Consider the following 12,428-nt stretch of genomic DNA (forward strand, 5'->3'; position numbering starts at 1 on the left):
TGCGGTGTTATTTTTGTCTTTACAACTTGACCTTGCACCGACAGATATGAAGAACTTATTGAACTCTTCAGCTATCTTTCCTTCATCTAGCTCAGATTATTATTATTATTATTATTACTATTATTTATAGTGCGCTTTTCCCACAAGGCCCAAAGCGCTTACAATCAATTCAAAGCATGTACGACAGTATATGTAATTGGATAAATGTTACAGCTAGTTGCTACTAAAAAGATGTGTTTTCAAGGCTTTTTTGAAAACACTGACTGATGGAGACTGTCTAACGGTAAGTGGTAAATTGTTCCAGAGCTTTGAAGCAGACACAGTAAATGTCCTATCACCGGCTAAGGTGCGAGTAATGCGATGGCCCTTGCGTTTTAAAATCTTAAATAGGCCTATGTCTTTCCAGTGATGGTTTCTAAGCTATGCCGCCTTTTCTTTCGAAGAATTTCACAATTGGAGTATAATTCGAGGTAATTTAACCTCTTTTTCAGCAGCAATGTATGCACCTATGATTTGTGTTTTAGCTGTGGCACATCGTTTGCTGCTTTTAGACGTATCAGGGCAATAACCCCCCCGAGGGCGATTACCTCCCGGTTAAATACTGTTTATAGTGATAAGGTTAGAGTAAAGATAAGGGTTAGGGTTAGAGGGTTAGGGTTAGGTTTAGGGCATAGAGTTTGGGTTAGAGTTAGGATTAGGTTCAGGATTAGAACTAGGGTTAGGGAAGGGTACGGGGTAATTGCCCAGGGGGTAATTGCTCTAGACCCGCTGTTAGATTGGTTCAGTCATGACGTCAGTAAAACCTTCGCCAAATTTTTCCGAATTCAACTGAAGTGCTTGTATTATCTCAGATATCGTGTGATTTGTTGCTGTTGTTGCTGCTGCTCTTGTTTCATTCCCTGTTGTGGAATGAGCAAAAGTCTTATATTTTGTCCTCTCCAAAAGTCTAGCATAAACACAGCATATAAATTTATGCCAAATTGTAATTTTCTTTGAATGTTCACTTCAAACACGCGAAAAAATTACTCTGGTCCCGACATGAATGTGACGCACACGCGCACACGTACTGGCGTGCAGGACACAGTATATGATGTAGTGCGTGATAATACAGTTGCAATATTGGCCTAAGCCTCGTGTGAGAAGTAGATGTCGCAGATATAACACCCATCTCTCTCTCTGACATTGTCATTGCCAAATCGTTATGAATCAGAACATATAATTTAAATTCTATAAGATCGCAACTGCTGATCTGTGATAAAACAAACAATTCGGAAAATAGGGGCCCACATTGTTATGTTAATTTAATTATAGATCAACAGTTGCGATCTTACAAATCTCATTTGTAGAATGAGACAAATTGAAGAAAATTCACTCATCAACCTTCAACCCTCTGCTTAATAATCTCTTGCTTTCATTTATGCCTTATCCACCTTGGACTACTTAACATAACAATGTCGAAATTTCGGAGCTTGGGTATTTGTTTGAAGTTCATCGTGTCACTACCAGCAACCAGGGACAGCCTGGTGGTAGTGTCGCTGCCTGGAAAGCAGGAGATGACAGGTCCGAGTCCTGTGGTCCCTTTATTCCGACGTGTTTGTTGAAATTAAAGAAGCGATCAATATAATTTAATTTATCTACTCTCTCGTTTGAGAATTAATGTTTTAACAAGAAAATTTAGGGAAAATTTGAAAGCAGATTTTTTGTGAAATTTGTGAGATAACGATATCAATTCATGTGATATACATCCGTAACTGTGACCGATATCTCTGTTCTGGAAAAAAAAAATTATAGACGCTTCAATAAACCCCTACCTTTCTCGTGATCTCAATCCAATTTGAATCAAACTCTCATTGACTTTGATTGATTTCATTCACATGTTGAAAGTCAATTTAATATGGAGTGGATTTCAAATGGCAGTTTGGGACCTTACTCTTCTGGGGGTGTGATCTCCGTGAAGATGTTGAGGAATATTCCGCTAAGCAAGTAGCCGCATCCAGGCCCGACCGCTGCGACAGCTAGGAATATTCCTAGAGATTAGAAAATACGAAGGCGGTGGTAATATGAGTGTGATATTTGTATGCTAATCACAGTCTGTTTTCGTTGTCATGTTACATGACTGAGTTTGGCTGCGTTGCATTCGTTTTCATTTTCAAATTGAAATGGAATGATGACACGTTGTGAAAGCCTTCTTAAAGCTGGTATGACAATTCCATACCATATGAGTAGCAGCAAACATATTCGGCAGTCCTTTTTCAAATGGTCATTTATATTGTAAAAGACATTGACAAAATGCATCAATTGACATCCAAATTGCAACTATTGCTCACATTTGAAGCTCAAATTCCTTATGGAATGAAATACCAATACCTTTTTTTTTCAATAGCATATTCATTGATTTGCCATTGAATAGTGGAGGGTAAAAAAAAAAAAGGTATCTTCGACAAAATCAGGTGATGAGATGAAGAGTTTTCTGGCATTATCGAATTTTATAAACAGAAACAAAGATCAAGACCGATATGACAAGAAGTAGATCCCCCACACATTTTTTCACTCTTAAACCCTCAGAAAAAAAGAAACACAAGAAAATTCATTACTTTGGGGTCCCCCCCGAATTTGTCTCATCGAAGAGGCAAGTGGGAAGAAGCACTGTCTTTTACTCAACCTCGAGCGTTACCCCTGACCCTTCCCCACAAACTAAAAAGATTTGCCACGGCCCCTGTGTAATAATCATTCGTCATATCTTATTGTTCGCTTGTATAGATTTTCTCGCAACTTAACTTAGGCTTACCTAAATATAAACCATGGTCTTCATTAGACACGGACTCATCAATTGCCGCAATTCCAAGCGTGTACATTGGTAACGCCCCGAGGGCCCCGATAACAGTGGCAACAATAAAAAGGTAGTAGTATGTGGAAATATTCGACGCCGGTGTTGAACCCTCATTCGACGACTTGGAGCAATCGTTGCTGCCGTTGACGAGACATAGATGGCTGTCGTCATTGATACCGGCGTAGGTGTATGTCTGGGTGGTAAAATGTGGCACACTAAACAGGAAGGCGGACACGCTAAGGAGAATGACACCAACGGCGACCCATCGCATCTTGTGCCCCCGCCCGCCTACGTAGACGACGAAAAGCACGACGACAATGCTGACAATGTCATAAGTGCTGATTAGCAGACCGGATTGCTCGCTGGATAACTGGAAGCGGCGCTCAAGTGACGTGATGGCACTGGGAATGAATCCATTTATGAAGATACCCTTCAGGAAACATAAGAAGAACACTATAATGAAGTATGAACAAATGAAAAGTTTTATTGCAAAATGGGCTAAGCCCCATTTCTAAATATCTGAAAGTGAGTCCAGCATCAGATAGAGGAAAACTAAACCTTTGCAGTAATACTTCACTTGTGATATAACACGACATATTCTAGAAGATATGATTAAGAATATTCTGTATCTTCCTATCAATATTTTCTATGTTTTAGCAGCTATTCACTTTAGGCCTGCCTCGTGTTTGGTCGATTTCATAAGTGATGATATCAAAAGAATTTTCTGCGGTGAGTTTGTAATTTAAAAAAAAATCTTATAAGGTGTCCCTGGTAAGTAGCTTGCTTCCCTTTGTTTGCCTGTGTGATATACATTTATGAAGTGGCTGCGCCATAATGTAGACCGGTATATGCTATATTGCTATGTTGTTAAGTGAACAATCTTCTGAATTTCATCACGAAAACCGATTGCACAAATTTGCACTTATACTAAACAAAGTCACTAAAGGACTTTCAATTGGCGGGATTTTTCAAAAGTCAGTGCAAATGATTGGCTTTAGCTAAAGTCCGGAATAATGAAAGACAGCACTAAACAAAACATGACTATCTTTTATGTTCAAGTATCCCCGCTGATTTCTATGTTGGACGAAGGATTTAACTGTTCGAAATGAGTAGAAGAGCATGATTGTATTCTTCCTGTTTGAGTATGGAACTCAGAAAAATGAAGTGAGATTGAATTAACAGTAAGGAAAAGGTTTCCTCAGAATCAAACCTAAACCACGCTATTGACGGAAGTTTGCCAGAATAGTGGAATCGGTCTCCAAGTGGTCACTGTCACATCTTTGAACTAGGTGAGGCGAAGATGCTGCTTTCTTTATGACAGGTTTTTCTGTGAGAAACTTGAAAAAGATGAAAACTATAAAGATAACTGACGCCGACTTACTAGCAGCCTGAATGTTCGGTCGACCTAGCTTGCAAACATTTGCTGAGGGTCTTGCAAAGATACTCAGTCATGGTGTGACTCGTGGCAAACATTTGACGACTATTTATGTAAAGTTAACTAGATGTATCTGTTTAACATGAATTTAACTGGAAGACATATTCAAACAATATGAGATAAGAAAAAAATTATGCCACTGTGAAATAAACAGTGATGAAGAGAGAGGCATTGGACCCCAACTGCTTTATACTTTGTCAATGTATATGTGTATGCAGCTACATTATTCTGCAACATATTATCATAAGTTCAGTCATAAGCCTTGTGTCTTGAGCCAAGTTACAACTTATATCATATACCTCGGAAGATGTGCCCTGAAAATTTCAAGTTGATAGACCCTTGTTGGAGTTTTCTTCCTTGTGTTTTATTGTGTTGTAATATAGATCATTGTCAATTGGTAGTAATATATTTCGTTGTTCGGTGGACTCTAGTAAATTTCAATATTTTTTCATGTTCATGATTGTGTTCATGATTATGTCAATGTGACACAGAAATCAACACTGCTGTACAGACAAAATAGAGCAGTTGAAACATAACTCCAAGTTGTAAACAGATTGATCAAAAGAATTCAACAAACAAGATACTATTGAAACATGACTGATGTTAGATGATCAATGCACAAAGTTTGACATTTGACTTTCTCGCGTTACCTGAGAGAAAGTACCACAGCACATGCAGAACAACAACCATGGCGCCGTACACATCTTCTGCATCCATTTTAGTTGAAATCCTAACCACCCGCAAGTCAGCCCGGACTCGTCGGGGTCACAAGAAAGGACCCTACGGCCAATTTCGCTCCTACAGTGCTCGTTGTCGACAGTCGTTACGTCGTCATTTGTCTGAGAAGCGTGTTCGTTCCCATTCTTGATTTCCACGTTGATCTCGAGGTCGTGTAGGTTCTGAAGGGCGTCACTGTTGTAGAGCCCTATTGTTGATGTTCGTGTGCCTGGACGGTACACCACGTTACCTTCTTCCATTGTCGGCTCCAGGAAATACCCTCACTTACATGATATTGATAGTGAGAGAAGGAGAAAAAGGAACGAAGATGTAGAAGAGAATTTTGGTTTTGAATTAACAATTCATATAAAAGAAGAATACGTTTATAGACGGAGTAAAATCATTGCATTGGGAAAAGCTACACTTATTTCATTTAATTCATTTTTCATTTTCCAAGCCGGACCAATAACAACAAATCCAGTACTCCTCGCATGTCTGCATACCCACCCCCCTCCCCCACGCTCCCATGGCGTCCCAATGCCGTTAAAATATCCTTCTTCAACAAGTGAATATTCGATCTTGCTAACTCGTTCGCTCCGTCCAGTGCATGAACGAAGCAATACATCTCTCTCTCTCTCTCTCTCTCTCTCTCTCTCTCTCTATATATATATATATATATATATATCATAAGTGCGTGTGTGTGTGTGTGTGTTTGTGTGTGCGTGTGTACTAAAACTGTCCACTAACTTTTTGTGGCCCGAAAATTAAAAAAACATACTAAGTCAAAGAATTTAATGAAACATTGAAAAAATTGAGTGCACCGATATAATTATATGAAAACTGGCACGCATGATAGGGCGCCTTAAACCCTACTTTCTCCCTGGAGGAGAATTCGCCGCGACTGCCGTGACTGGATCAGTCGCCGGTGTCTTGTGCAATGCTTACGCTCTCACCAAGAAGGCGACCCCAAGGCGACGTCCGAGACGTCTTCAAACAAAGTGACAACATATTTACCCTGAAGTCGCGACGTCACCGCAATGTCTCCAAGACGTCTTCCCATTCCCGGAGACGTCTGCGCGACGTCTCCGGTAGGTCGCCAATGGATCTCCGCAAGGTCGCGAAGACGTCGCGGAGAAGTCTCCGAAACTAGACGGAGACTGGAAAAAAGCTCCGGAAAAAATAAAACATATTCGATCTCTCGCAATCCCCGGAGACCAGTTAATCTCCAGAAGACGTCGTGAAGACGTCTCGATCCGCTACCACTCCGTCACCAGGTCGTCACCTAATCTCCGAGCCATCGAAATACCCAACTAGCTCTCCACGCTTACAGATATTTACCGCGCTATGAATGGGATAACAGTTTCAGCTAAGCCCGTGAGAGGTCCGACAGAAATGCCTTCTAAATCATATCTCATAGCGCTCTCCTGACACTGTGTATTTGCGGCCTGACAAGGTTCGAGTGATGCTAGATTCAAATCCAAAAACTCGTACTTATATCGCTTAAGTTTATGCCAATCAAAATATGGCGGTATACTTGCTTTTATTTTTATATAGATAAAATCCGGCCGTGAGAAAAAAAAATAGTTTGGGTAAATTTGGCTCTAAAATACATAAGGCTGAGTAGATTTAGTAGACTGAAGACTGTCAGCCATCTGACAAGAATGGTCGCAGCAGCTAGCTGAATGCGTGCAGTTATACCAAGCACTGAGCCGCAAACTATTCGAGGCTTTTGTGGAAGAGAAAAATCACGTAAAAATAGTGTACACACTTACAATCTTTTGGCAATTTCGGATCAACAAAACAAAATTTCTTGGACAATGTTAGCCCGACATCTACTTTTGGTACGCCTTGTCACCGGACCGCCGCTTATGTCGACCCTTTTGTATATAAATATATCGGGGATCGACACTGACATTATTTTTTTAATATCTGGTGCTATTAACATGATTGAATTGGTCAATTTGACATTTTGGCGGCCCGAAAAAGAAACGTACTGGCCCGAAAGTAAACGGAACATAGCGATCCATTTTGAATCTTCGTTGCCCAACCGTTGCCAAAAGGTAATCTTTTTGGAAATATGGTGGACCGACATCAATTTTTAGTGGGCAACGGCCACCGGGCCACCGCTATTGTCGCGCCCTGCATATACCTCTGGATATGTATATATATATATATATATATATATATATATATATATATATATATAATATTAATATATATATATATATATATATATATATAGTATATATATATATACATATACATAAATATAATTATATGTATGTATTATGTGTGTGTGTGTGTGTGTTAATACAAGATGACAAGAATAGATCGTAATGCAGTGTTAGCCTTCAGCAACTTTTACAACTTTTAATGTTTGTACTAAGTGATTTTCTGAAACCCTGAGGAAGAGTTTCGAAATTTGGTGCAGTAATGGTAGGATTACATAATTGGATTATTGGATGAATCTGATCAAAATGTTTAGGATCAGGATTAAACTCAGTATGGCGCAATGTGATAAGTGATAACATTCTTACTTTTTACGTTTTTTTTTTTTTTTAAGATTCTTCGGAGTTGACATAAAACAAATATATTGCGCGCTGTCACCTGTTTCGACCGCTAGTAAAGTTAAGGATTCCTAAATAGGGGACAGAAATAGCATTATTTTCTTCGGGCCCGCGCATCTCAAAAAAAAAAATGGTGTTATTCCAGTCACTTTGGGATCTGTAATTTCAGCTAGAGCCTAATGCAGGGTAGTGTTTGTTGTCTGTTGAGTGGAAAGATGCATTCGATTTTGTCAGACATTCAAAAAAGTGTAGGCCTACAACTTCAAATGAAATATTATTATGTTTATTTCATTCAAAGCACAATAACTTTAAGTATAGTACATTTACATGATTAAATGTAACATTATGATAGAGGAAATGCTGTGAATGGAAATGTAACTATTTTCTGTAACTATTCACAACTGTATCAAAATTAATGACTATGTCCAAAGAAGCCGAATCAAGTAAATCGTATTTTAGACAGTTAATAAATCAGGTACTGTTTTCTAAGATTTCAGAAGAAAGCATACGAGAAAGGCATCAAATGCTTTATGCGTTATCTGATACGGCATTTTACTAATTCGCTCTGTATATTAATTTGTTATTGCAACCTGCTAGCCAAAGTAGAATAAACTGTTCTCAGGGGCAAACAGCAGGATAAATACTTCAGTAGAAGGGTCGATATTGAAGGGCAGGAAATATCCCCTCAGATGCAAGGGAATCATGGCTGTTTGCAAATCAAAATCACAAAACATGAATTAGAAATACATTCTGCGGTGTACTCATGCCATTATCATTCACAATGAGTTTTCATCATGTTATCATCATCTTGCTTTTGGTAACACAAATTAATATATTTTCTGGCGTTACATGTCTATCCTGTTATAACACTTTATATTAGTATATTTCTTGTCGTACTATTTTCATAAAAATGCTATTCAGTTTTGTATGCTTTGCTGTCAACTAAGAATATATTACTAATCATGATACTCAAAGACAAAAAAGAAAATGACATTTTTGTCACACGGGAATATAATGGTTGAATAGTCGATTTTGGAATGCTGTGCAATGAATAGATATTTCCATAATGGCTAAAATATTGAATAGGGGCCTATACTTACCTTGCAATAAGCCCAGATGTAAATGTTCATCACCAGCGTCAATCCATAACTACAATGTGCAACACAAACGCAGTTTGTTAAAGTTTCTGAGCAATAATGTCGTTAAGGCCGTGCACTTGTTCTGTATGTATATGGGATCGGAGCGGTGGTGGCCGTTTACTTTCCAGCTTGACGCGTAAAGGTGTCACCCACAGACAGACACCACTTTCAGAATCTTAACAAAGCTTCTTCAGGGCGGTTCGGAGGGCTTCTTTGCCTTCTACAAGACTGGCCCATGGTGGATCCACAGCCGTGCTATTGTCATGCTAATGTTCTGATTCCTGACTACAATGGTACAGGTCTGCTCGGTGTTTGTCCTGATTTCCCCCTGCCTTTATCTTCTCGTTCTGTCCGCACAATTTGCTTCCCTTGCTAGATGTTTTAGATAGATGTCATTTCGGCGATTGACAATATCGTGTATTTGTTTTTAATTTCAGAAAACAACACGCGTCATAAACGAAACTACATTTCAAGGGAAATTCTGTTCCAGTTTACACTATGCTTTCAATAAAAAAAAAAAATGGACAAAGGTGGTAAACATAAAAAACACACGGTTTCCAGAAGGGAAAATGTTCGAGTCACCCCGGAAATGACATTTGGTCATGCAATATATCTGCGGGGTTTGGGGGTTGGGGGATTGGGGAAATTGAATCACTCATTTCCCCCTATTTAATTCGTTCTTTAGCGTGTGTGATCATGTTCAAGTATGCTAGTTAGTAATTAGGAATAACACATTTTGAATAACGTATGCGTATTGCCCTATCCATCACAATGGACGTATTGTGATCTCATAATACACAAAATATACACAGCCTATATGATAGTGTATGCTTACAGAATGAGGCAGTTCATAAGATACAAGGCAGACATGACAGATGCTTCTTTCTGTTAGTAAATCTGCGGCATGCCAAGTGTTAAGACCTACATTTCTGTGTATTTTCATTCAGTTCAGCTTAGTAGTCGTTCGTCTTCTGTGTTATATGACGTATTGATTGCCATTGCATTATTAATTGCCATATCAACACACATATATATCACATATCATGTACAACAAGCTCTGCAACTGGCACAAATCTTTTTTTATGATCGCAGTGATTGAGGTTAAGGTATCAAAGGCAATTCTAAATATTGACACTTGTGAGTGTATATGAGATCCACGCACCGTCTATCAGTACAAATCCCCAAAAGTTTGCACATGTGACGTTTGAAAAATGTCCCTCTGAGATGCATGCTATACCATATGAATTATACAACACTTTAACTCCAATGACGTTTTTGCATTCATACATCTGGGCTGGCACTCAAGTCTCGTCACAAAGCTCACAGTAATAGAATAACACGAATTCATTCAGTCATTCACTTGTACATTAATTAAGTGGATCTTCATAATCTAGCGTTGCAGAGATGAGAACAATATCCCGGGCATTCAGCTGTAATACCGGAAGCATGAACCGTGTCCGACACCAGGAACTAAGCAGCGAAATAACACTGATTTCCCAGCACAGCGATCGTTGCTTCATTGGAACAAGTTACATGAGGTCATGGACTTTGTGAGTGGTTTTGCTGCCACCTTGGATATTGGACACCTAGTTGTACCATGGAAGCGGAAGATTGGGAAACACAGAGGGTCAGTTATATTTAACGAACATTATCAGGTCTAGATCTAAATCAATCTTTCAGGTATAATCAATAATATAAAATGGAATACATATATATATATATATGTATATATATATATATATATATATATATATGTTTATCACGCATGTTTGACATGACCTATATAGCACGACTTCAGTCCACGTTTTAACAACAATTCAAAAACAACACTGTAGCAGCTGAAACGCGACTTAAGACGTGTTTCCTTCCTTTCCCCTTCAATTAGAGTATATATATATATATATATATATATGCATATATATATATATATACATATATATTTATATATACATTATAATACATAATATATGTGAGACATGATGAAAGAGAAAACGGCGCGTAGCTTTGAAATTATCATTCCTCTAAATTATTGTTCCTCCTTTTTAGAAAAAAGTACTCAAGTTGAAAAATCGAACCCTGGTCTTTGGCATGAAACGCCAACGCCTGAACCGCTGGGTCACGGAGAATTTATGGCGGTTCAGGCAGACCCAAGCTCGATTAACCAATGGACCAACTCTTGACCCCTTTGTGCGTAAAAACCATTTTCGGGACAGAGAGATATGAATGGTAACCAGCTGCCTGCCTCAGCTGGATCTGCTAATGAGATTCGAGTACCGGTGAATAAACACCTATAACTACAGGTAAGTAGGCTACTTCTGTTTTCCATTTACAATAAACACCGCACTTATCATTTTTAATCGATTTAATTGCGTATCAATAAACTGCACTGGTATATATATATATATATATATATATATATATATATATATGTTGCGAATTCACGTATTGGCTCCAATATAGCGAAGAATCAAGAAATAAACTAGTAATGCATTATTTCGCCAATAAGAATGAGTTCAATAAACTCATTCTTATTGGCGAAATAATGCATTACTAGTTTATTTCTTGATTCTTCGCTATATATATATATATATATAGATAAATATATATATATATATATGTATATATATATATATACACTCAGCAAAAAAAGAAAATAAACACTTTTTCCACTTCATATTTTTCATAGAAGATTTTGATAAAAATCAATGTGTCATATACCATATTAAAGGTTATTTAATTGGCTATCAACCTGGTAGGTTCATACAAAGGGAAACTTTACGCATGAGTGAACACATTCGTTTTTGTCCTCCAAGGTACAAAAGTAAAAATTGCAGAAATTGACATTTTGATATTCATTTGCAAATGCCCTTCAAGATGGCAATGATAACAAACGACAAATTCAACGCAATGAGAGACTTAAATGAAATGGCAGAAATAAGTTAAAAACAAAATATTATTTGAAATTTTCTTAAATTGGAATAATATTTCAAATTTCTACCACCCTTGTTACCATTACTTCTTCTCTTATGTCTTTTGAATATGGATTTGACAGAAGATTCTTCATTTTCCTCCCTTATTTTTTACCTTTCTTTATTTTTGGATGGTTACAAAGACACTATAGAGGTTGATCTTTGCAAATTAATTTGCATTTCTTATGATGTTGAATTTGTCTTTTGTTCTCATTGTTATATGGAAGAGCACGTACGCATGAATAACAACTTGTCCATTTTTGCAATTTTTACTTTTGTGCCTTGGAAGAGAAAGACTGATGTGTTCACTCATGCGTAAAGTTTCCGTATTTATTAACCTACTAGGGTGATAGCCAATTAAATTACCATTAACATGATATTTAAAACGTTAATATTAGCCACATAATCTATGAAAAAGATGAACTTGAAAAAGTGTTTACTTTCTTTCTTTTTTTTTTTGCTTTGTGTGTATATATATATATATATATATATATATATATGAAGAAACAAACTGGTAATGCATTTTTGGCCAATAAAGCATGAGTTTATTCGACTCAAATTTTCGGCGTCCTACGCCTTCTTCAGGAGTCAAATAAATTCAGTATATATATATATATATATATCTATATGGCAGTTTGAAGCGTCTGTGTTCCCAAGGCTGTATAGCGCTGATAACTTATTATTCATGCGTGAACTACTTTTCTGATCATGCAATCAACATCCTTTACTCAATGCAATTATGTATATGCAACAATCGTCATCGGTTACTAT

General features: G+C 37.6%; 1 protein-coding gene across 1 annotated transcript in view; it reads right to left on the reverse strand.

The window, feature by feature from the left end:
• Positions 1–5,242, reverse strand: part of LOC140239593 (solute carrier organic anion transporter family member 4A1-like) — a 36,611-nt gene extending 31,369 nt beyond the window's left edge. The window contains exons 1-3 of the mRNA XM_072319423.1: positions 4,916–5,242; positions 2,789–3,260; positions 1,931–2,027 (exon numbers count right to left, since the gene is read on the reverse strand). Of these exons, the coding sequence (XP_072175524.1) occupies positions 1,931–2,027; positions 2,789–3,260; positions 4,916–5,242 (896 nt within the window). The remainder of the gene's footprint in view (positions 1–1,930; positions 2,028–2,788; positions 3,261–4,915) is intronic.
• Between the last annotated feature and the right edge of the window lie 7,186 nt (positions 5,243–12,428).

This window comes from Diadema setosum, chromosome 16, assembly GCF_964275005.1.
Source record: "Diadema setosum chromosome 16, eeDiaSeto1, whole genome shotgun sequence".
NCBI classification, from domain to species: domain Eukaryota; kingdom Metazoa; phylum Echinodermata; class Echinoidea; order Diadematoida; family Diadematidae; genus Diadema; species Diadema setosum.